The sequence below is a fragment of the Bacillus rossius genome, assembly GCF_032445375.1.
Source record: "Bacillus rossius redtenbacheri isolate Brsri chromosome 4 unlocalized genomic scaffold, Brsri_v3 Brsri_v3_scf4_2, whole genome shotgun sequence".
Lineage (NCBI taxonomy): Eukaryota > Metazoa > Arthropoda > Insecta > Phasmatodea > Bacillidae > Bacillus > Bacillus rossius.
In genome coordinates this window covers 18100967-18126941 of record NW_026962011.1, presented here as the reverse complement: position 1 = coordinate 18126941, position 25975 = coordinate 18100967, and the positions used below count along the sequence as shown (strand labels likewise).

General features: G+C 39.1%; 1 protein-coding gene across 1 annotated transcript in view; it reads left to right on the top strand.

Annotated features, from left to right (window-relative positions):
- Positions 1–25975, top strand: part of LOC134542320 (lachesin) — a 588254-nt gene that overhangs the window by 309661 nt on the left and 252618 nt on the right. Inside the window, exon 3 of the mRNA XM_063386470.1 lies at positions 16103–16240. Coding sequence (XP_063242540.1) covers positions 16189–16240 — 52 coding nt within the window. The 5' untranslated portion in view covers positions 16103–16188. The remainder of the gene's footprint in view (positions 1–16102; positions 16241–25975) is intronic.

Sequence of the window (25975 nt, the reverse complement as noted above, 5' to 3'; positions counted from 1 at the left end):
CTCCTCAACCAGTCCCCCCCCCCCCCCCTCGCTCAAGAAGCTTCGCGAATGAGGGGGATGGGGGAACCTCCCACGCGGAGCAGAATCCACTACGGCGGCAAGCGAGAGATTTGTGGCAGTCTCCCTCTGTCCGTGAAGCAGACTCTTTGCACGTGGGGTTGAGCGAGACCAATATATATATATATATATATATATATATATATATATATATATATATATAATAAAGGAAAAAAAGGAAGCTCGCGGACCGCAATTTCCCTAATATTTCAAATTAAAAAAAAAATGTTTGAAATTATGTAAGGCCTACATGCGTTAAAATTATATATATATATATATATATTTTTTCTAAGTTGAACGCACTTATAATAGTTTAAAAAGGTGACTTTCCATTTCATAAATTGAATGGAAGATTGTGCAGCGTTCGAAATATTAAAAAAAGACCATGCAACTGGAATAAATATCTTTGAATTCATGTTTGTTTCAAACACAGTTTTCGTGGTTAATCATATATTAGTATTTTTTTTTGTTTTTAGTAATGTAGAGCTTCATTTGGCACACCACTAGGCTTCGTACGTCGCCGGATATTCATGAATGCTGCCACACGTGGGTCCGCTGTCTGGGCGCCTTCCGGCTTATGGGCATAGCATAAACGCGCCTGCGCGGTGAAGTTCGAAATGTCAAATCTTCCTTTAAGCAGTGTGCGTGCGCTTTTATTTGCAAACTAAACTTTCAATCTCAAACGTGCCTAATGAAGTATAAATTAAATTTTAAATTATTTAAAAGACTTGAATCTAAAAACCGCATTGATGGCAGTCTCCGTGGCTAAATGGCTTTCGGTGCATGAAATTTAACATTATATCGGTCTGAATAGCTATCGTTCGTAGAGAATTGCACGTTAGTCAACGTAAAAAACATTACTACAGCTAAAGACTCGACCTTAACAAATATTTTTAGCGTTCTATAAAATAGTTTTTTTTTTTAACAAATTAAAAATTATCTGTAAGTGAGAGATTCTTGCTTAATATTTAAAAAGTATAAACTTTTTAAATATTCGTTCCCTTAAAGTCTTTTTTTATTATTGTTTTTGCACACTGTAAGTCCTTTAACATTATTTTGTTAAAATTAGGGCAATAGATAAAAATAATGTTTAAAAATGTGATGTGAAGTTAGAATTAAATAAATGGTGAATATATATAATAGCTAAGAACACGCGACTTCGCTCGCTCTGTATCAGCGTATGCTGATAGTTTGCCATTGCATGAAAATTATGTGATTTATTCCAAACATTTTTTACTAAAGAAATAGACACAATAAATGGTCAGGTGTATAAAATAATTAATTAATAACATAACCGTTTAATAATGATATTTACTAAAGCCGTTATGTGTAAGCCTTTTTAAAAAATTTAGTTTAAATTAATTTCTAATTTTAAAACACGCGTTTGTCCACAACTTCGTCTGTTGTGAACTTTAAAGTTTGATAAGGTAGGGAATGTATAATAGAGAAGGAAAGTGAATTATAAAAAAAGATAGGTAAGTCTGAGTTTTGTGCTTCCCTGACATGGTAAAGTCGCAGAATTTACATTGACACTCACAATTTAAAGCACTATTTTTCTGTAGAAATGATTTTAAAATTTACTATTTTTCCACCAGCATGTATAAGTTTTGGGCACTCGATAGTTTTTAACAACTTACATAGAGTTGGCCACATGAGAAGCATGAAATGCTCAAAATGAATTCCTGCCCATCTCAATGTTTTGGCCTGGGACTTACTGTCATTGTAATTGCTAACTTTAGCGGGAAATGCAACCTCTTAAAATTGTAATGGCAAATTATTGAGCATTAAAGGGATGAGGGGAATCAACATGCTCTCTCCTTTAGCTACTCCGGTCCGTGAGAGTATGTTTCTCCCCAGCTCTGTGATGCGCAGCCTGATACCATTGCACAATCTCCGTGCTTCAAGGTTTCGCATCAGCAATACCGGGAGAGCTAACCTTCAACTTCACTTTGTGCGAAGGCAGGTACTTAACCCCTAGGCAAGACGTGACGGACGCAACAAACGATAGCGCGTTTCAAATTCAGGGCGAATTGAGGAAATTCAAAAAAATAAACTGGTGTTAGCGCCGTTAGTTCGCTAGCCGCCGCGAGCTTCACTGAGCGACGGGCCTCGCCAAGGAGAAGGAGAGTAATTGGCCAGACCTGGCATTATGACTAGGGACACCTGTATTTCGCGATTTCATTTCATGTCAAGGTATCTCACAAAACACTGTAGCTTTTTTTAAGAGTCATGGCAAATTGTGAGCGTGCAGCAGTACGGTGACCACATTCTCATTGGCCCCCGTCAAGAGCGGGACGACACCTCTCACCGACCTCAGCCAATAACCACAGGAGAATAGCTACAATATTTTGTGAAATACCTTGACACGTAATGTATTCGCGAAATACAGGTGTCCCTAATTATGACCAGGGGGAGGACAAGTTCTCATAACTACATGGTAAGTTTTTCTTCTTTACATTAATTTTGCGCCATGTTGGCTAGACGCCCAAATTATTGGCTCAAGTGTAGTGTTTGCATTGTGGAAAAAGTTTTAAATGACTAATTTTTTTTATGAACGTGACTGTTTTTTTAACGACGGAGATTCTAATTAATACTTAACTTACCATAATATGTCGTTATCAAGCACTATTTCTGCAATATTTTGGATGTAACAAAATGGCGATGCCGAGGTTAAAGCGTGACTTCAACTACGCCACAGCTTCCCTGACAGTTCCTAGCTCCATGCCTATATGACCGTGTGGCGGACATGAAGATTGATTGTTTGTATGTCTGTTACTTACTTACCTCCTATGAATTTATATTGTAAAACAGAATTTTGCCCTTTTTTTCCACTCCATTAGGGAGGGAATTTTATAATTATATGTAGTCTGTGAGTTAATCCCGGAAATGAACGTGATAGAGAAATAAACATTCAAACCCCCAAACTTTCACAATTATAATACTAGTAATATATATAACAAGGTGGAATAACTAGGTCAAAATGTGATATTAATTTTTTTTTACGAATACCACAGTTGTTTTTACACTCCTGTATTATGTCCTCGCTTCCCGTTTTGACCCGTCTCGGCTCAAAGAAAAGACAGATTCTAGGCCTCGAAACCTCATTCGCATGCGAATTTACAAATTTGCAGTTTTTTTGTTTATTTTAGTGTGTGTGTGTGTTTTTTTTGTATTAAAATATGTTGCGTCGTTAGTTGTTTCTGTTGGCTCTCTTTGGCATTGGGAAACGTCCATTTATACATTCACGTAACATTTGAGTGAAACGTAACCGGGACAAAGGAAAATACCGGAGCAGCGTTCTCGAAAAGAAAAAAAAGAAAAAAAAAGGTGGCCATTTTTAACCAGGGCCCTGGTATACCAGACACGCGTCTCGTCAGACGCGGCGGAATGTCCCTCCGCGCAGGAGGCGGAGAACATCGGACAACCGCGGGCGTGCGGTTTCCAGAGGGTGTCGCGAAACAGGGATGTGGCGAGGGGAGATGAGGGGTGGTGTTTGACTGGACCGAGAGAGGGAGGGAGGGAGGGAGGGAGGGAGGGAGGGAGCCAGTTGGCCTTTTTTGTCCGCGCGCGCCGGGACGCGGACACGATGAATCCAATAAACGCTACGTCACGCGGTCGGAGACACTGGACCAGCGAAGGGGGAGGGAGGGATTGTCGAAGGAGGGAATGAGGGGAAGCAGGAGGACGCCATGCGTGGGAGGGGAAGTGAAGCGACGTTGAAGAAGGGTGAGGGGAAAAGTCGGCGCGTGCCTTCGCAGCTCTACAGGCCGAAAGCAATCTCTGGATTTCGCGGCGCCACGAGACATCTTTTATCGCGTCGCGGGAGAACAAGGCCGCAAGTCGCGTCACGCTACGCTGCAGCAGGGGTTAGGAATCTTCAGACAGTGAGGGTCGATTGCAGGGCAGCTTTGGATTGGGCTAAAAAATAAAAACACGATTCAGGATTTATATAAAAAAAATTAAACGTACTTATGCGAGAATGTTATTTTCATGAGAGCAAATATAATTATCATTGCATATATATATATATATACATATATATATATTATAAAACATGGAAATCAATTATGTACGGGTAGTAAGCAAAACCAATCCCTTGCTCCCTTTCTTCACTGACAGTAGCAACACTTTAAAGAGATTAGAAATGTAAAAGTGCTCAATTAAAACGGTTTGGAAAACTGCCAATTTTTTTTCTTCGTAAATTTCCGAAGCTTTACTTGCAAGCTACACAGAGTGTGCCACCCAGAGAACATAGGCGTAATTTACAGATGCCAAAAAACATCTCAAGCCTGCTAACTGATTTTACAACTATAGTAATTTTTTTATTATGTTACATCGTTAAGAGAGCGCATAGTTATTCAAATGTTCTAGTATATTTAGGCGCCTTTTGATGGTTAGCGCATCCCCTTCTTACAAACTTACAAACAACTGGATTTAGTGTCGCACGCTATGTAAATTGTTATTATAAGGAATAGGTTGGATTGAATTAATAACTAAACCCCAGCAGTAACGAGAGTTGATGAATTAAATAATGTAGCTTGGCTTCTGGGTTGTAGCCGTGTCCTTGGCGAATAATTCACCGGCGTTTCGGTCGACATTGCAGTCGCCATCATCAGGGAGCAGTTACCTACCTACCTCACTAATTTCAATTTATTTAGCCGGGAAGGGAACGGTTGGAAAGGGGGGCGGGGTTAGGTATGATGGCATAATTTCTGAGGCCCGAGCACCAGGACGATACAATGAATATTTTTTTTGTAAATGAAACAAAAATATTCTTGTAAAATTACACATATTATTGCATTTACATAATGACAACTCTATCACTAAAAAAAGTGTTCGGCGTTTTCCTGGATTCGAATTATTACCCGGGCTATGATTCTTGTTGCCCCAGTTCCTACATTAGTTAAGTTATTTGAGAACCTTTTCCTGAATACCTTTCCAGTATTAACTAAGCACATTAGTAAGCACAATAAAACTATCGAAGTTAAATTATTTTAAAAGATAATCTTTTGTGTGGTTTTAAGAAAATTAAAATTTGAATGAAACATCAACTAAGATATAGAATTAGCCGCCAATTTTCGTAATAAATAGGTACTTAGTACAATCTCAAAAAACGTATTTCAAATAAGTAAAAATAACTTTATCCATGTGCTATATAAAGTTACAATAACTTTCTTGCGGTATTAAAAACTATTTTTTTTGGCAACTGGTTTGCAAAGGAATCTTTTATAAACGTAGGTACATAAAATTTCTGGTATTAAAATTGCACCAACGCATTTAGAGTTATATGATATAAGTATATATGGGTGATTATTATTGGTCACATTTACATTTTTCATGCTCTAAATTACCGTCCAAGTTAATTTTGTTGTAGTTAGGCATATGAGTTCATAGAGTATATTGTCTATTGGTAATAAAATTTATTATAAACCTTACAAGTTATGCGATACGCGCTGGTCACTTTCAAAGTTGTAACCAATGCAAAGTTTTACTCTTCGGATTTTATTTTTAATTTTAAAAGTTGTACATTAAGTGATGGGGAGTAGACCCGACAGAATTATCTCTACCCCCCATCCTATGCTACTGCGGTGGTTGAACACGGTCCGTAATTAACGCTTAAAAAGTCACGTGAAAGCGAACTCAATGCCGGACGTTGTAAATAAATGAGGTATTTTTTTATAATCACAGTGAAATTGACGGCAAAAAAAGAAACGGTGTTAATATTCCGTCAGTAATCTATCGGATATTTGGAAAGATATGGCGATCATTTGCGTATGTAAATGACGCGGCTATAAACTAGTGGCGTCGACCGGAAATTTATTGCTAGGTACTTTGATTTAGGTAAATATATATTACGAAAATGACGCATATTATTTTGTGCTAAATATCCCGGTGGTGCGCAAGATATGATTTGTAACCTTCCGTCAGCGAGAACTACCCTGGAGATGAAACAATTTTGCGTCCCGTTTAAATAGGCTGGATGATTTCAGTAGAAGCATGGATGGTGAAACTAGTTCAACCGTAGGGGAATAAAGTATGGTTATAAAAATTTCTAATTTTCTGCAGTAAAAATCAAAACTTCAAAAAAACAAACGCAGACCGGAGTAAAATTTATATACATTATAGATGATCTTATGTTGGCATATAAACAAGCTTAATAGGTTGTCAAACTAAAATAATAAAATATACATATTGTTACGAGTAGAATGTGGAGAGAAAACTGTGCTAGTAAGGTATAGCCGAATTAGTTGGTTCAGTTTTATTTATTACTAAAGTCTACACCATAAATTTAATTAATGCGCTCAAGATCTCTGTCCACAACAATAGGTCTTACACTGGTAATAGAAACAATATAACTTTCCACTGGAGCTTGACTCGACAGTGGCTCGCTCTGTCCGCTTCCTTCGCACAGTCACTCACACCGCGCCGCAGCACAGTCCCCAACTATCGCTCGTCGCACTCGGCTGGCTCGCCAGGCCTTCACTCGCAGGTTTCGCCTCCCGATAGGTCTGGTTCACTCAGCAAGGGCCACTTGCCCTCTTCATCTCTCTCTGATCGCACGGGTATCGCCAAAATCACTCCCCGGTGGTGGGGGGGGGGGGGGGGGAGATACTCTCTCCGCTGCTCCGCTCTTCGTTCTTCGCTCGGAACTCTCGCAGAGGCCGGCGTCGCTGCTTTTATACTCTTGGCAGACTTTCTGGAACCGACTGAAGGGGGGTAGAGTTGGAAGAGTCGCGTCACTTTGGACCGACCCGACGCCCAAAAAGGTCCAGAAAGGCGGTGTTTATTCGCGCCACTCCACGCGGCGGCCTCAGGAAACCCACATAATTCCCAGGCCGCTAAAAGGGTCATTGACAATGGCCTGAGACGGAACGGTGCGAGTGGAGCGGCAGAGGGGAGGGTAGCGACGTCCCTAGTAATCCGGCCAGGCACGCGTGGCATGCCTTACGTCAGTGGACGGCGCGTGACGTCAATGTCCGTGCGGGGCCGCCAGCCAGCTCCGAACCTGGCGTGCGTCGTGGTCCTGTCTGCGTTATGTATTTCGGGTCTTTGTCCTCAAGTGCTAGAAAACTGCATGATTTTTGTTTAACAAGCTCAGCATTAGATTTTAACGGTTAGTTACATATATTGCGTTGTTATAAGAGGAATAGAGTATTGAATACAAAATTAATTTTCTAAATGTTACTTTTAATGAGCATATTCGTTTTAATAAATGTGAATAGAAGGAGGAGATGAATTTATTGAGCACATATTTACTGTATAATTTCTTAAAGAGGTGAGTCATGCCGAAATTAAATGATAACGTTCAAAGGTTAGGCATAATTATTCACATTTAAATCTTCTTGGCACAGCAAGAACAAAGAAGATTTTGAGAATGGTTTTTACTTGGAGGTCGTGATCGCTTACGGGTCATGGTTAAATTGCGAAGGTCATGGGCTCGATTTATACACCCAACAGCTTGAGTTAAAAATACAAGCACCGATTCGTAATCCAATGGTTCGGGAACCACTATAATCTTGGAGGTCCAACCACCTTAATGCTCTGTGCATGATAATGCAACGTTAAACTATACCAAATAGAATTTAAAAAAAAAAACACACTTACTAAGCGCAAGATGCTTCGAAGGGAATTTTTGATATGGTTGCTGGTTCTAAGTGATTTTGCTGGTTTGCTATGTTGTCCTCGCATTTAAAAGTAGTGATAGGCTTAGATTTCCATCGTGGATCAAAAGGAAATATTTCCGTGACCTTACTTAATTATTTTATACAAAAATTTAAGTGTGAAATGATTAAATATATGCAGACACACAATATTTCAGTTATTTTAAGAAAAATTATTAAAATACGCATTTCATTAGAAATATAATTAACCTAGGGAACACAATATTTTTTTTTAGTTTTACTGCTTCAGATATCATAAATAAATAATAACAGCTAGAAGATAACATCCTAAAATAATAGTAACAATTTTACTTGTGCGCGCATGTAGCCGTTATGTTTTACACTTTCGGTACCCAATCATGTACCAATTGTGGCCATACAGCCATTTAATGTGCGATTTACCTTCGGGCCCATATAATTGTAAAAGCTTGTTTCCCCTTTTATAAATTCTTTTATTAACGTAATTATATATAAATAGGTTGTAATTTTATTGAAGTAACAACGTCTAATAAATCGATGAACGCCGGCTGCACGCACGAAAAAGTGTCCCGTTACGCACATTGTACCGTCACGCTGTGTCCCGTTACGCACATTGTACCGTCACGCTGTGTCCCATTACGCTCATTGTACGCTTGCGCCGCAACTATCTCTCTTCCACTTGATTGAAACAACCATTGATTTGACTTATTCGAGGCACATTAAACTTGAAACACTCCCATTCGTTTCCTAATTTTCCTATCATCGTCCTATCCTTAACAGAATAACACAGATTGGAAGAAGTTAAATAGCAAACATGTATAAAAGTTATAGTTTAAATATTTTTTTCGTTAAAGTAATAAACATATTTGAATTAATGAGTGCAAATTTAAGTAAATTTATCAATTAAATTGTAGATTTCATTTCACTCCTTCGTTGTATCCATACAAAATAGTTATAATTCAATAAAAATGATTCAATTTTAGTCTTAAAAGTATGCAATAATTTCATCAATGTTTTGTTATGACGTCGCGTTAAACTATCGTCCGTAAACTGACTTTACAGACAACCAATTTTTAAAAATTCATTATTTAATATTTTGATATATTGTAAGCTGAATTTGTGGGCTTTAGTAATTTAGGTTTGCGGGTCCGTTGTTGCATGCAACTGCCACTTGGGAGCGCGACCGCCGAGGCGAGTGACGTCACGAGCAACAGTGGCTCGCCGCGCGGACTCGAGTCGAGGAGGGAGAAGCGAGCCGTGGCTGTTACGAGACACGGACGTGCGAACTGCGGCTGTTACGAGACACGGACGTGCGAGCCGCGGCTGTTACGAGACACGGACGTGCGAGCCGCGGCTGTTACGAGACACGGACGTGCGAGCCGCGGCAGTTACGAGACACGGACGTGCGAGCCGCGGCTGTTACGAGACACGGACGTGCGAACTGCGGCTGTTACGAGACACGGACGTGCGAGCCGCGGCTGTTACGAGACACGGACGTGCGAACTGCGGCTGTTACGAGACACGGACGGGCGAGCCGTGGCTGTTACGAGACACGGACGTGCGAGCCGCGGCTGTTACGAGACACGGACGTGCGAACTGCGGCTGTTACGAGACACGGACTTGCGAGCCGCGGCTGTTACGAGACACGGACGTGCGAGCCGCGGCTGTTACGAGACACGGACGTGCGAGCCGCGGCTGTTACGAGACACGGACGTGCGAACTGCGGCTGTTAAGAGACACGGACGTGCGAACTGCGGCTGTTACGAGACACGGACGGGCGAGCCGTGGCTGTTACGAGACACGGACGTGCGAGCCGCGGCTGTTACGAGACACGGACGTGCGAGCCGCGGCTGTTACGAGACATGGACGTGCGAACGGCGGCTGTTACGAGACACGGACGTGCGAGCCGCGGCTGTTACGAGACACGGACGTGCGAACTGCGGCTGTTACGAGACACGGACGTGCGAGCCGCGGCTGTTGCGAGACACGGACGTGCGAACTGCGGCTGTTACGAGACACGGACGTGCGAGCCGCGGCTGTTACGAGACACGGACGTGCGAACTGCGGCTGTTACGAGACACGGACGTGCGAGCCGCGGCTGTTACGAGACATGGACGTGCGAACTGCGGCTGTTACGAGACACGGACGTGCGAGCCGCGGCTGTTACGAGACACGGACGTGCGAACTGCGGCTGTTACGAAACACGGACGTGCGAGCCGCGGCTGTTGCGAGACACGGACGTGCGAACTGCGGCTGTTACGAGACACGGACGTGCGAGCCGTGGCTGTTACGAGACACGGACGTGCGAGCCGCGGCTGTTGCGAGACACGGACGTGCGAACTGCGGCTGTTACGAGACACGGACGTGCGAACTGCGGCTGTTACGAGACACGGACGTGCGAGCCGTGGCTGTTACGAGACACGGACGTGCGAACTGCGGCTGTTACGAGACACGGACGTGCGAACTGCGGCTGTTACGAGACACGGACGTGCGAGCCGCGGCTGTTGCGAGACACGGACGTGCGAACTGTGGCTGTTACGAGACACGGACGTGCGAACTGCGGCTGTTACGAGACACAGACGTGCGAGCCGCGGCTGTTGCGAGACACGGACGTGCGAACTGCGGCTGTTACGAGACACGGACGTACGAACTGCGGCTGTTACGAGACACGGACGTGCGAGCCGTGGCTGTTACGAGACACGGACGTGCGAGCCGCGGCTGTTACGAGACACGGACGTGCGAGCCGCGGCTGTTACGAGACACGGACGTGCGAACTGCGGCTGTTACGAGACACGGACGTGCGAGCCGCGGCTGTTACGAGCCGGTGCTCTGCGAGACATGACGTCACGAGCTGTGCGCTGGCCAGCACGTCGAAGGCCCCGACAACGCAACACGTGGTAACGAGAACAGCTGCAACGCCCTTTACCAGTGACACCGCGATACTGGCAGCGACTTTCACAAGCCTGTCCTCAGTGCGTGAATTTAACTATTTGCCACGTGTACGAGTTGTACTGACGGTTTCGTAATTTATTAGTACCGGGCTGTGATGGGTAATTCACGTTAATTTTCACGCTGATTTGGTTTTTGGCTACCTGTCTGCTAATGACCTGCTAGATTTTTCGGACAGCCCCAATGAAATGCAGTCGGTAAAAAAGAATGCAGTTTTTACGAAACCATAATGGATTGTGATTTGACCTCCAAGATTATAGTGATTCCCGAAGCACTGGATTACCGACTCGGTGCTTTTTTTTAAACTCAAGTGGGTGTTTAAAATTGTGATTCGTCTTTATTAATCACGTATTTTTTTAAAGGCGTGATTTGGGAAAGCCTTACCACGTGAGTTCGTAGGGACATGATTTTATTAAACACTTTTCTTTTATTTTTTTTTTTTTTTTTAGTGAAAAGCGTGTCAAAAATTTGCTGCGCCCATTTCTACGAGCTGCTGCGTCCAGTTTACTCTTTAACATTTAACTCACTACTGTACTGAGCTAGCAAAGACAATCCCAATATCTTAAAAAGGGGAGGCAAGCCGTAATTAAATGAGACGTTCAAAGGTTCGGCATAATTATCAACATTTAGAATTTTTGGGCGTAGCAAGAACAAAGAGTATATAGTCCAACCATTTTGAAAAAAGGTTTTTACTCTGGTGGTCGTGAACGCGTACGCATCACGCTCAAATTGCGAAGGTCGTGGGTTCGAATTAACCACACAATCGCTGTGGTTTGTGCTTACGAAGTATTGAGTGACGATTGTTTCGACCTTTCCTTATTTTATATTAAATATCTTACCTCCCTTATTAAAGAATAGTAATAACTCTATTAACTTTTTTTTAGTTTGATTCTGTCTAGCGACGTCTTGGCGGGTCGACTCCCTAGAGCTCAGCGACCTTGTAATCGACACCTCCCGCCTTGCCTGCTCAGCAGATAGCAATGGCCTGGAAGTCTTCATGCCGTTCCGAAAACATTGGTCGAGAACAATCTCACGTACGGTGCAACACAGCGCAGATCTTAATGATACAAAGATGCGATAATGCTTTATGGTAATTTATTATTAAAAGGTAGTGCACTATTTGCTCGACTGAGCAGCTTTGTTAAACATAGTTAAACATAGATATACAATACTTTAAAAGTTAAGAACTAAATTTGTAATATATTGTGGGTTGCTGTAGGAAACACAATTAATTAAGACTTGCAGCTAACTCCCTCGCTGATGCTTTCTTTTCCATTTGGTTTGGCTGAAACGTGAAGACGATCGACATGACACTTTCACGCACGTCAAGAACCTTACCACTTTTATGCACTCGGGTTGGTATTTTTTCCATGATAGCAGTCTGAAAGAAGCATTAGTCATTTCGAGGGGGCCGAAAACCATATTTCTAACAAACCATCCTCGGGTAGCAATATCGGCTACACTTGTAGCTAACAAATATTCTAACAAGCGGTGCAGAAAGTCTGGAAAATTGCCAAATGCAAAAAAAACAAACCTCGGGTGAAAATACGGGGGGAAATTTATAATGTAAGTATTATTATTTAAAGTTATAATTACCATTTTTTTCCTGGTTTATTTGTTTTTTATTTGGCGTCTCTATGTTGTATTTTCGGATGCGCGAAACTGATCTTTGGCTTAGGCCTATACCTGTGTATCACGCAGCTCTTTTGGCTGCTTTTGCAAGAGGTACTAGCAGACATTTGTTGGCAGCTTTTTCATCACAACACTGGATTACACTACTTATAATTCCCCTCTCCCCACTATGTATTACTTTATTGTATCTTGGATGTCCTGCGTCGGGCTCCATTGTTCAATTCAGACTGAGAGCGTGGCGCCTGATGTTTTTGCTATGATCCGCATAGCGGCTGATGTGCGCTCGCAGCTGCTTGCCCTCTCATTTACTCTTCCCCGCTTCCCCGCAAAACGACACGCCAAGACGTCGCGGCCCTACAGTATCCACTGCTCAGTGATAAAGTTCATATTGGCCAATAATTTTTATTGAACTATTTAAATAAGGTTTTTTCGCCTATATTTTTTTATTGCATGTTTACTTTCTATACATCGTATTTTTAATAAACAGCGTAATTTTGCGTGACAAGTCTTTTTTTATATACAGGAAGTTGATCAAGTCATTTGTAAATGTGTGTAAGATCTTTAAAGGCGTTCAAAATACGCTTGCGTTAATTTGTATTTTGTTCATTTTTTTTTTTAGCATATCCCTACTTAAGGTCTTGTGTAGTGAACGTAGTCCGCTCACGTTTTATGTCTGCTTTGGGATACTCTGATAATATTTTTAACTGTCCCTCCACTTGAATCTTGGGCGGTGTTTGGGTCGGCATTTTTTCTGCACGAAATAAATTAAGTAAATAATTTTCTAATTTTTGCCAGTTACCGTCCACAGGGTGTTGGGGACGTCACTTGACGTCACTTGACGTCACTTGACGTTACTTGACGTTACTTGTTCTTGTTCTGGAAGGGCAAGGAGAGTTGCAGAATAATTGAAAATTTAACTAAGTAAGAAAGCTTTTTATCTTCACTTGTCTATTTAGAGCTTAGAGAAATGTTCAACATATTTTTGATGGTACCAAAAATTTTTCTGAACCGGTAGTAATCAAACTCACTGAGCTAGCAACTGACGATTCCACGAGTATTACCTCCCAACGAGCAGCCAGTAGACTCGTCCAATGCAAATGAGGCTCGTGAAGCATTATTTACGAGCACGCGGTAAGTTACAGGCGTCACGTCTTATTTTACGCCGTTCTGCGCGTAGCCGCGTGACGTGCTTCCCCCGAGTCCAGCAGGAACACGTCGTACGTAGCAGGTCGTAAACCCGCGGCGTCGTTGGGAGCGAGAAGGCGCCATGTGAATCGCATTGTGAAGGTGTACCCTACGATTCACTAACCTCCGATCAGTCTCCGAACATATCCGAAAGTTCATCGCTCGCTCGTGCAACTTCGCCGTTGGAATGAAAAAATCGTCATTCAAATTACTTTTTATAACATTTTTTAGAATGTTTTAAATTTTACTCGTTCAAACCAACCAAACTAAATTTTTGTTACTATTCATTGGACGATATAAAAATTTCCCTCTCGGGGGAAAAATACTAAAGAACCAATGTTTTCGATCATTACAATACGTATATAACGATATCTAAGCATCATTAATGTAAATGAACTAACCTAAACTAACCCACCTTTCATTTAAGACACATTTACCTACATTTAAATTAATCAAGTTACCTCGAAAAAAAATTCTTTGTTGCGAGAAATTTATTTACGTAACACTCCTAACCTTACCTAGCTTTCACTTTTACAAAAGGGGGAAAAAATAATGCAAGAACTCAGATCTGAATAGTATGTTTCCCCTCGTTATTCAACGAACAACTACACTTGCCTTCTGGGCCGTACGGCATGCAAGTCCAGCCGTAGTTTTTCCGGGGAACCCCCCTCCTGTGTTTGCAATATCCTTGTCCGCCCCTTCCTTGTCCTTTATGTATGTGTTTATATGCGCACTCACTTATCCGGGTATTCCTTCCATTCCTCGCCGCTTCCGTACCCTCCCCTTCTTAAACCCGGCCGAAGGTGCCCCTCCGCTCTGCCTTAACGTATGCTCTCGCATTTGTATTCATAAGTACGTAACGCAAGAGGGAGAGAATAAGAAGGAAGGGGGGAAGGGGGCGACGAATGAGAGGAGAGGTTTGGGTGCTCGTCGTCTCACAAGGCCCATCACGAGGGCTCTCATGTTTTTATTGAAAACTCTGCGAGATGGATGCGCGGCGATTTCTTTTTTCTCTCGCGAAAATATTTGATAAGACAGCCCCTCTCCACCAGGTCTCACGTGCAGTATGATACGTGAAAAAGGAAAATGCGGGGTAGGGGTGCGGTAGAAACGTGCGTAGACCGTACCGTTTCAAGGTTCCGAAAATCGGCGGGCAGTTGCAATGTCCTTCGTCGCTGCGATTTTATCCGCGCGCACGATAAATAAAATAAATCGTCCTGCACTCCGTCTCAAGCGACCGCTCCCTGTGTAACGTCTCAACTCCCGGTACACGACGGAGTAATTTCGTGAAAGAAACGGAAAATGTGCAACCAAGGTCCTGCCGTTCTACGGTGGACGGCGCGAACCAAAGTTCACAAAGCCAAAGGGATACTTGAAATCGATACCTGTTTGTTTGATTCTAACAACGTGAGCAGTATTATAATAAAAATTCCATGACGAATATCAGGTCCAAAGCAGAGGTTTAGTGTTGTTTCAAGTCTTTTTCGCTTTTACCGGAGCCGTTTCATTATATAGTTTAAAAATTTTGGACCTTTAATCAAATGATTCAATAGTTGACGTAGCTAGTCCGGCAGAGAATTATAGAGGTGGGTGCGGAAACTCCGTGTGATTCGCTTCAAGAAATGTAGTTGAAAACACAATTTGCGTATATAGTTATCACAATTAGCCATATTTGAAAGAATGATGCTTTAAATTTCGTGTCCGAGTTTTGCATTATAGTTGTATTTGCGACATGAGAACCCATGAATTTGCTCGTTACCGATGTTTGATGTTACACTTGTCTGGCGGGTCTTTAATTGCCTCCCCACCTAGGGGACATCGACCACGGTACAAATTCCCACCATGCCCTGAACTCATGGATACACAAAAAGCATGGTTATTACCCATAGCTCGAAATGAGGTTTATTTGACCCTCTGACCTCCCCCCCCCCCCCCAACAAACTCTTAACTCATAGGTCTTAAGTTATCAAAATATTGCATTGTCAGAGGTTCTTTTCATGTAAGCAAAATTTCAACACAATCGGACGTCGATAAGTGGGTGAAATTGAATGGAAAGATTACATAGTCCATTCATTCATACATACAGCGTGGTAAAAATAGAAACGTTAACCTACGTTGAAAATCAAAATTTAGAAAAAATAAAACTTTTAAATAACACAATAAATTTTGCGATCTAATAAAATAAAAACCTGTAAAACAATCAAACAGACATTACCAAATAGTTGACATTAATGAAAATTTTGCAGGCAATAGGTGAAGAAAGTAACTCAAGTTATTCACAGGGGTATAAATATATTTTGCTCTCAGTAATAACAAAATGAATCCCATTACACATTACAAAGTAATTAAAGTGAAAAGTATTTTAAAATTTTTTTTAAATTAATTTGTAGTTTTTTTTTTTCATGGGTTTGTTCAAGAACACAAGGATATTGGCTTTGATGTTTTAGAAATTATCATCAGAATTTCGCAGTTGTATTCGTGAAATATTTATATACACAGAACATTTTTATATGGTTTAAAAATAATAATTTTTGTCATTATGCATTAACTTAACTGAAAATTACGCGTGTGGATATTCATTTCCCTTTGCTTGAAGTGACGCGCGGTTTTGAAACGAGATGCTTGTGTTTGTGTGACAGGTGGCGGTCTCGGCGGGTCGAGAGGAAGTGCTAGATGAGGCCTATGACGGACTGGACAGCGACAACTACAGATCGTGCAGTTCAGAATGGCGCAAGTCTGGGCGTGTGTTTTAACGCTTTTTAGCGTGAAACTAGTTGGTGAGTACAAAACGTTCATTATAATTATTTTTTATTTCATTCTTTCTGACGAAAAAAAAATATTTTACGGATTAAAAAAATGTATCATATTCTGAAACTTAGAAAAATTTCAAATAATACGTATCATAGGTATTTCACTTAACTTTACTAGACTAAAATTTCAGCGTACTAAAAAAAAATAAGCTTTTACACATTTGTACATCATTTATTCATCTTAATAAGACTCGACCTAGAATATATATATATATATATATATATATATATATATATATATATATATATATATAAATTGAAAACTTAAATTCGGAAACAGGACGTATGTGGCTAACATTATTTATTTAAAATTAGTTTAGTTCTGCTAGTGGTGCTAAATTGTTTTTTTTTTTTAAGTATTGTCGAGGATATAGCCACTGTCCCTTCTTTCTCTATGACTCCTTTTTATTATTATAATCCGTTGTTACCTGTTAATATGAAACTGGTTAATATGTTTCTCCACTACTTTTGCTTTTACGGGTGTAGTGACATTATTTATTGTGCTGAATATTATTACTATTTGTGGGCGCCAGGATTCTTCCCTTATTAAGCTTGAGTGTGTGATAATACCATAGGACATGGGCATTTCTATTATTATAAAACAAATTACTCTCAAACATTAAGATTTAGCTCACACATATTTTTTTTATTCTAGGGAACAAAAGGAATCCAAAATCATAAATTGAATTAATTAAAATACATAGCTCTATCTCTGTCAGCACAAGAATTACTGTTAATGTTATTATAATAAAACCTACAATGATGTTGGCACTCCAGAACACATGTAGTTTAAAAAAAAGTCTGGATTTAGGTTGCGCACATTTACTCCAAATTAACAAATGTCTCTCAAAGTCTAGGATTTATTATTTTTACACAGTTTTGTATTTTTACCTCGGCTAGTTCTCAGTTTTCTTATTGATTGGTCGGTAGATACACAGAGAAACGTCTCCCTGGACCTCTAGATCACCAAGTCGTATGTTAATGGGTATTTAACAAAAATAATATTTTTTTTTATAGATTTTGTGTGTTCAAAAATACTTTACAGTCTTTTAAAAGTCTCAAATCACAACAATAGATCCAATTTAATGTTAGGAAGTGTATTTTACAATTATTCCATACCAAATATGAATGGTGGAAAATAAGGCATATGTTACTCACATAAAAATATGTACTCCTAATTACTTTATCGTTTTGATAAAGCCCTACCAATAATTATACACTTTAATTCAATCAATCCTTATCGTCCATTTGTGCGGATGACTATTTCCAGCTTACATTCTTGTTGATATTTATCTCTTTGATATACTACATGCAAGTCCCATCGAAGCCATCATAAAAAAACTCTTTTTTTAAAATTATTTCAAACTTATGCCTTTGTTGGCAAGGCGGCTCCTCATTGGCCGGAATCTAGTGACAGTTACACTTAATTTACATTTAACTTTTGAATCAGGTACTCAACAATAACACCAAAACATAATATTAACATTAAATTAAAAATAACAATTACTGACCATAAAATGTTACATAATTAAAACATCCATCAAAATATTACTTTACCGTTGTAAAACTCAATTGTCTCTAGAGGGGTCTCTCATATTGTTGGATTTTAATGTTCATATTATACCATATTGTTTGTATTTCATAGATACGCATTACTTAAACCAAAGAGCATGTAATTAACACAAATAAAATATTAGGTGACACAACTATAATTAAAAAAACAAATAAATATAAAATCTGAACTAGACTATTCTTGCAGTACAGTTTGCTCAAAAATTGTAAAATAATTTTAAATATACATTGAGATCGCTTAAACGAATTGTAGTGATTAAAATTAAGTTTACACTTGCAAAATTTCATACTGAACATACCTTGAATAAATCTTTTTTTTTAAAGGGCAAATTAACTAACTAAATATCTTTTGTTTGTTTATTTACCAACGAGAAATTGTAATTTTTCGAGTGGTTATTTTTCTGTATATTTTTATATTGTCGCCTGTTTCCCTGTTTACAAGGTAAATTTTCTCCATATTTACACTGCGATTCGCTTGATTGTCAATACTGTTCTGTGATGAACAGAAGAACCAAAAACAAATGTTTCCAACTAGAAAGAATCAATATCAGATATTTTGAAACCCATGTTATTTCGTGTGTTCTATATAAGGTAATTTATAATTATCTGCCTTCTTCGTATTGGTTTTTTGTGCATACGTTTTACTTTTTTGTTGTTGTTATTTTCAACAATCTCCTTCGGTGTACAAATAGCCGAAAAATAGACCCAGCTGCTTCATTTGCCACAAAAATAAGTGACTTTTTTTTTTCTCAATAAATTTGCGTAACTAGAGATCTTTTTCGTTTCATACTTACGTAAGATGATTTCCTGCACGCTTTCACTTACAATAGGCGCTACATAAAGCGTGAATCCCTGGGTAATGGACACAGGCCGAGTAAGAGATGCTATTGGGACTTTTCGTGATTCACAGACTGGCTTCACATCAAGTTATATGAAGTGTTTTCCGTTTTGAATGAAAGAATGAATGTGTAAATGTTCGTAATGTCTCGTCGACAAGGAGATCGCATTAGAGCCGATGAGAGGCGATGAGATGTGATGACATAGGAATGCAGCGATGGCGGATAGAGTAAACGGGAATACCGAGAGAAAAAAGTCCAGAATGTTTACCATTTAAAAAAATTAAAAAAAAAATTCTTAATCGACCACGCCGAGAAGTGAACTTAGACCACCTGGGTGGGAGGGAAGTTACCTGTCCACACAACCATACTTCAAAAATATCCTGCAAACTGTAAAATTCCCCACAAAGGTAATATGTAGGTAAATATTAACAACAAATAATATAACAGTTTTACAACTTTGCATCTTTGAACTAGTGTCAACATGTAATTGCTTTGACGTGTTTTCTGTCGTGAATTGTACCTGTGTTCGCATGAGTTAATACACATACTTTTTACCTTTTATTCATGCCCTCCCAATACGTCTCTCATTTTGGCGTCACTGACTCTGTTGATAACAAATTAAAAATAAACTCTTTTATAGCAAGTACAATTATATAATATGATATGTTTTGAGAAAAACCTTTTTTTTTTAGTGTATGATATTTCAAACTGGCAACACTGGTTTTACCATTTCAAATTTACTTTCGATAAAAAAAATATATTTTTTTTTTAAAACGTGAGCTCGTCTTTCAGTACTTGCCAGTGATGTATAAACATCTAACCTCGGTAAAGAACAAACTCATGAGTTCTCATGTTGTTCATGTTGCAAATATACATTTAAAACCAAACTCGGACACAAAACTTTGAGTAAAATTCTTTTAAAAATGCATAGTTTGATAAACATAATAATCTATAAAATATTCGCTTTTCAGGAACACTCCAAAATTTCGATACGCGAATCACACACATGCCTTCTGCACCCGCCGCTAGAATTCGCTGCCTGAATCGTAAACGTTGCTTGCCACCATTAAACGCAGATAGCAAATAGCAGCACGTAAAAGAGGAAATTTTCAACTATTAGATACGGTTGCGATAAAACCCCGGTTTGGGACCTGATATTCGAGAATGAAATGTATTAAAATAATGCCCATTTTGTTAAAATTAACTTAACAGTTAATACTATAAAATTTTCGCACAAGTTATAAATTATACTTCTAAAACACATATTAAAACTCTAAGTATATGTTTGTATATTGTTTTCGCTCACACGACTAAAATCAGTCTTTAAATAATTTATATAGACAAACTTAACATTATTTAACTGATTCAACATTATTCTTATGTTTTAATGATATTAAAAAGTAAAAAGTAGACTTCTTAAACGATTTTTGAAACTCGCACCTTAAGGTTACAAAGCGCACGCTATACAGCTGTTCTACCGAGCATGTTTGAGATATTGCAAGGAGAATATGTATTATAATCGTTGTGATTACTTTCTACTATGACTATTTTAGTTTATAAAATACATTCCAAACGTATTTGAACTATCAAAGTTTAATTGAGACACAAATATGTTTGGTATGTACCCCAATGTTTACGAAAGTTTCTATATAAGTGTTTAGTTTACTACACGTGGGTCCGCATTCCTTGTGACACATTTCCGTTCATAGACTTATGTTCCATTTCCGCCTAATTACTCTTACCAAATGGCTTATACCGAGAGTTAATATATTTACACAACAAAAAATGAAAATTTAATGCACTGTAACTTTACTTAACCGAAACATTCGCGTGAATCGAGTAAGTAAAACTCGCAGTGTATATTTGACACTATCAGCACTAAGATAGCCACTGTAAACGTTACCACACCTGAGAATTTTTGCTACGTGGCTAGTGAGCCCACACGGTGAAACTAAGGCTTAACCTATGAGTTTACAAAAACACCCAGAAAAAATTCTACAATATAGTCATAATCTTTAGTTAACCAGACAGTACTTAAATTAACGCAATATTTGTAAATTAATTAACAAAATTGCAACCTCTATAACATTTTTTTTTAAAATTCACGGCAGTAAAAATATTTTTTACCAGCAAAAACAATTTTGGTGACATAATTACTTTTATTGGAATAGTTGTCTAGCCTATAACGCATAAGAATTCAAAGGTGAAGAATTTTTGAGGTACAACGTCTAATAAATCGATGAACGCCGGCTGTACGCACGAAAAGTGCCCAGTTATGCACATTTTGCCACTACGATGTGTCCCGTTACGCTCATTGTCTTCCGCGGAAACCAGGCACTCGTTAATACATATTTTCCTTTGTTTATCGCGAGGGGCGTTATTATTAATGAATAATAAATAACATTTCGTGCCCGGAGCCACAATTGCATATCATTTTGAGCACTGGAAGACATAAAAATGTAAAATATTCTCGACGAATTTCAATCTCGGCCCCAGCGCACCACGAGCGTCTGGGTTGGAGATTAAAGCCGAAATTCTTTGTTAAACTTACTAATACTTATTTTATTAACTGCAAGGGTGTTTTTATTAAATTCTACGTTTAATTTCATGACGAACAAACTGCGTCGTTAAATGTGTAATTGCGAAAAAGCGTAAAACATTCTCGACGATCTCGAAGTTAGTATAAACATAGCGGCCGACTAGCAGCCAACAACATATTTTTAATTTCCCGCCTACCACTATAAGAAATAAACATGGCGGACTACATAGGTTTTTAAAACTTCCACAACACAAAACAAAATTTTCATAAATATAATATCGGAAACTATTATTTCCAATATAGCCTCGTGGCCGTGCGGTTAGCATCGCAAAAGATGTCGTCTATAGCACTCTTCCAATCGGAAGTACTAGTACTATTATCAATTAAATCCAAATTGCGTATCCGCAATTGAGCTCAGTTATTTTCTGTTATAATGCAAACATTCGCAAATTAAACAATTTTTTTTAATAATAATATAAAATACTTACACTTGTGACCATTTCATATAAAATACTATATTAGATCAAATCACTTGAATTTAATGAAAACGGAAAATATATATTTTTGATAGGAATTCCGAGAATTACTCAACACAACTATTTACTGTCGTTTGTGAATTCATGTTTCATTTTCGAACGGAGTCGAACGGTGGAACACGGGCAGCAGGTGTGACGTTCAGTGTTGCCACTTCGACACGGCAACTCCCTTTTTCATACAACCCCCCCCCCCCCAAACAGAATTACAAGCACCCCATCCCCTTCCTTTTTCCCCCTAGCATCCCCGATCGTGCCCGTGGCAAAGGCGAGCTGTATCTCGGCAACGGTAACGAGTGCAGCGGCCGTGACATCGCGCTGTCACGTGGGGGATTTTTTAATTTTTGTTTTGTTTTGGGAGGGGGGAGGGGGAGGGGAGGGTTTGATTGATGACCAGCCGGTCCTGTGGCGGGACTTTATTCGTTTAACCGGAGCGCGGGGACAGAGCGCACATGGCGTGCCTGCGGCGTTTGAAGTGAGGAGGCTGGTTGCGAGATCACGCCGGCAATGTCAGACCAATCCTCCAGATCAGCGGTTCCCAACCGGTGGGGGTGGATCACGACCCACTAGTGGGACTGCGGAAGGGTTACAGGTGGGTCGCGACTCGATCCTAAAACCTTCAGAAACCATCGAATAAACCATCAGAGAAAGATAAGAAAAATCGAAACAAATCTAATTGTGTGCAAACATATATCTATTGTTAAATAAATAACTGTTTTGCTACAAAGTGTTTATATTTTGTCAACCATTTTCAAATCAGAAAAGAAAAAAAAATTGTTAATCAATAATCAATCTGTATTTTAAAAAAAAAGCACACACATATATATATATATATATATATATGCAATATTTGACGGTAATTTATGCATACATAAGGAAGGGATACAATACAAATAAGGTTTTTTACTCCACCATGGACCGATGGACCGTGGGGGTATTCCGACAAGGAAGGGTGGGTCGCCAGCTGAAAAAGGTTGCGAACCACTGCTCTAGATAGAGATTATTGGTATTTAGTGATTTATTAATAGATACTGCAGGTACTGTTTGAAAACGAAACGATTTAAAACGTTTTTTTATCATCTTTTTCAGTATTTTTTTTTATTGAAAATAGCTAAGGAATTACGATTTTTAGCAGTAAAGAAAGATGTTATGACGATACTTTTGATTCAATTGTGAAATTTTTTTACAAGTTCATACTGGAATATTCCATTTAAATACATTCACAAAAACGAATTATTAGCGCATCTAGCGGCAGAAATGTTACCTGTAACAATCTCATCGGTACAAAATAAACGCTATTTTCTGTCTAACCGCAAGTTTAATTAACCGTGTCTTACCTTAACGCTGCCTGATATGTAGCCACATGTTGAGAACAGATTACAGAATTTATCGCTCTATTTCAAAGCCATAATAATCATGTACTATATTTTTTATAATATGAATATCAGAATAAGAAATGACGCAATATTTATGCTTGAAATAATTTCAAAATTGTATACCATGTATTGTCGTGTTATCTTTCTTATATTCTAAATATATTTAGGCTCAACATTATGTTCTTATTTTTCAGGATATAATTATTTTCGCTTACATACAATAAAAAACATTTTTAACTCTAACTGCAGTGGATTTAATTATTGATATCACTTAAACAAATAAGTAAACAGTTTCAAAGAAGTGACATTCAAATAACGAACTTAATATGGAATAAACTAATTTTTTATTATTATAAAAAAATTGTAAATTGAATTATTTAAAAATAATCATAATTAAAATCTGACAATAATATGATCTAGTTTGTTTAAAAAAGAAAACATTTATAATACTTATCATAACCAGAAAATTTTACGATGTATTAATTTTGACATAGTTTGACATTTTTGACATTTGTTTGACGTACGGGCATGTTGTTATTGAGGAAAATGCGTTTCCAGTCACTCTACATTCATTGTTTTATCATTCGTATAGTTATGCAAAACGATAATATTCAAAACACTTTTGTTGAGTTAGCACAACATGCAATATTTTTAATACAAGTATATATAATTCATATTTTACTTTATGTGGTTCATTGGCGATCCTTTGGGAGTGGCTATGGGGGCGATAAAAATAACTGGAGATATAAAATAATGGCATTCAAGATGAAAAGCTATTTAATAGCCTAAGGGGTTAATTATTTTCATCATTTCTGTCAACCCATTTAACTGCGAAGTGTTCAATACTTACTATACAAAACTTTCCCGTCATCAACTGCTCCCCCCCCCCCCCCCCAAAAAAAAAAACCGATTATTGCTCAAAAAATTTGAAGCTCTGTCTTCTCCTGACGTGGTTCATCAAAATCCTGAAAGTAAGCTATATTTGTAGTTAAAATAATCTCTTTGTTTGAAAAAAAAAATAAACATAGAACGTTCTTGTGCACTGATTCACATCTGACTAGCCGATAAAAAAAAAAATATTCTTCAAAAATTTCTCCAGTAAATTTTCTAGTCACATTCGTTGAGGCTGCAACAAACCATCGCAGATTTTTTTTTTTTTTTCCAGCGTTGGATCCAGTCCACTCACATTAGCGGTATTTGCACTCCAAATATTTGCCGTCCCTGGGAAAATTTTCGAAATGTCAACCCGCGTATTGCAGTGCCATCCAGATTGCGCGGAGCCCCCGTTCCAAACAGAATTTTCACCCCCTTTTTCTCCTCCCCTAGCCCTTTTTTTTCCACAAACCCCCCCCCCCCCCCCCTTTATCAACCCGCTGCCGCCCGCGGGCCAGAGCACACAACAACTGCACAAACACGACCTGGAGCGCCGCAGCAGTTGCATTGTCGCAACACTGGCCATGGTCGGCTGTAAACAGTTTTACACATTCTCACCAACCCCCTTTCCCCCCTCCCAACGAAACCCCTACCACCACTAACACAAACACACACACACACAACATGTATGTGGCGTATCTTTCACGCACGGCCAAACGACATTATGCATGCAGATTCGGGTGGGAAAATGTTTGCAGTTTGCGCGTCCGGCAAATTCTGTGACGGACGCGGCGCCAGAATTGTTGCGTTCATTATTATTATTATTATTTCTTTTTTTTTTACATTTCGCCCCCTTCTCCATGACCGACAGTCGCGTGCCACGTGGGGGGGGGGGGGGAAGAGAAAGTGGGGGAGGTGTGTGTGTGTGTGTTTTACTATTAATGGCCCGTGCATTACTTGTTCGCTCTGATAAATTAGCGCGGTTTTAATTTATCTGGCGGAACAGTTTGTTTGTCCGTCGTGTTTTCTGCCATGCGGCATGTACGCCGACATGGTCCAGCGAGGGGTGGCGATGTTGTGACCGTGTGCCGTGTAGGAGGGGGGGGGGTTTGGTGTGACGAGTGACTGAGACAGTGGGGATGAGGTTTTTTTTAGGAAGGGGGAGAAGGGGGGGAGGTGGACCATTGGCGTGTCGCATCACGCTTCCATTACTTTTTTTTTTTTTTTGCGAGAGTATTCGGAACACGAATTGCGCGTGGGAGGGATCGCTTTAGGACTACAACAATTCCAGCAATTTGCTCCGGCTAAGGGAGGGGAACGAGCGACATATATATACATATACACATGTATAAATATATTTCGCAGCCACAGGAAATTACAAAATGTTTTCAGGTTCGTGAGATCGGCTGTTTTGTTTGTGATTTTAAAAGAAAAAATATATATATCGTTCGATATTAACGAAGAGGTAGGTAATGCGCAAGTATTGTAGCTAAAAACTAGGCCATCTGTCCAGCAAAGTATAAATCAAACAATCATTTGACTCACATCCTGAACAGCTGACTTAAGTATTCAGGTTTTGTAAGTTTTGACATTTACTGAATGATTATTTCAATATTTGATATTATCTGCAGAAAAATTGGGACGCGTGTCCTTAAATAATAACACTATTGAAAACTTATCGGAAAACATGCAGAAGTAAGCTACTTTTGTAGTTTTATGCCGGTTGCATTAACATTTTTGTATAAATTCAAAGAAAGATAATAAATTTCACTTAATTTGCTCGTTGTAATAACTAAGAATTGTATTTGCTTTCAGCCTTATATTAATGTGTGTATTCCATCCAACCTGGGACCATATTTACTTATAAATAAGGTTTTTAATATTTAAAGATTGTAGTATTTTACTGAAATAGTTAAAATAAATTTTTCTTCATCTATTTTATTTATTTTGTACCGAAATAATAGTGATTA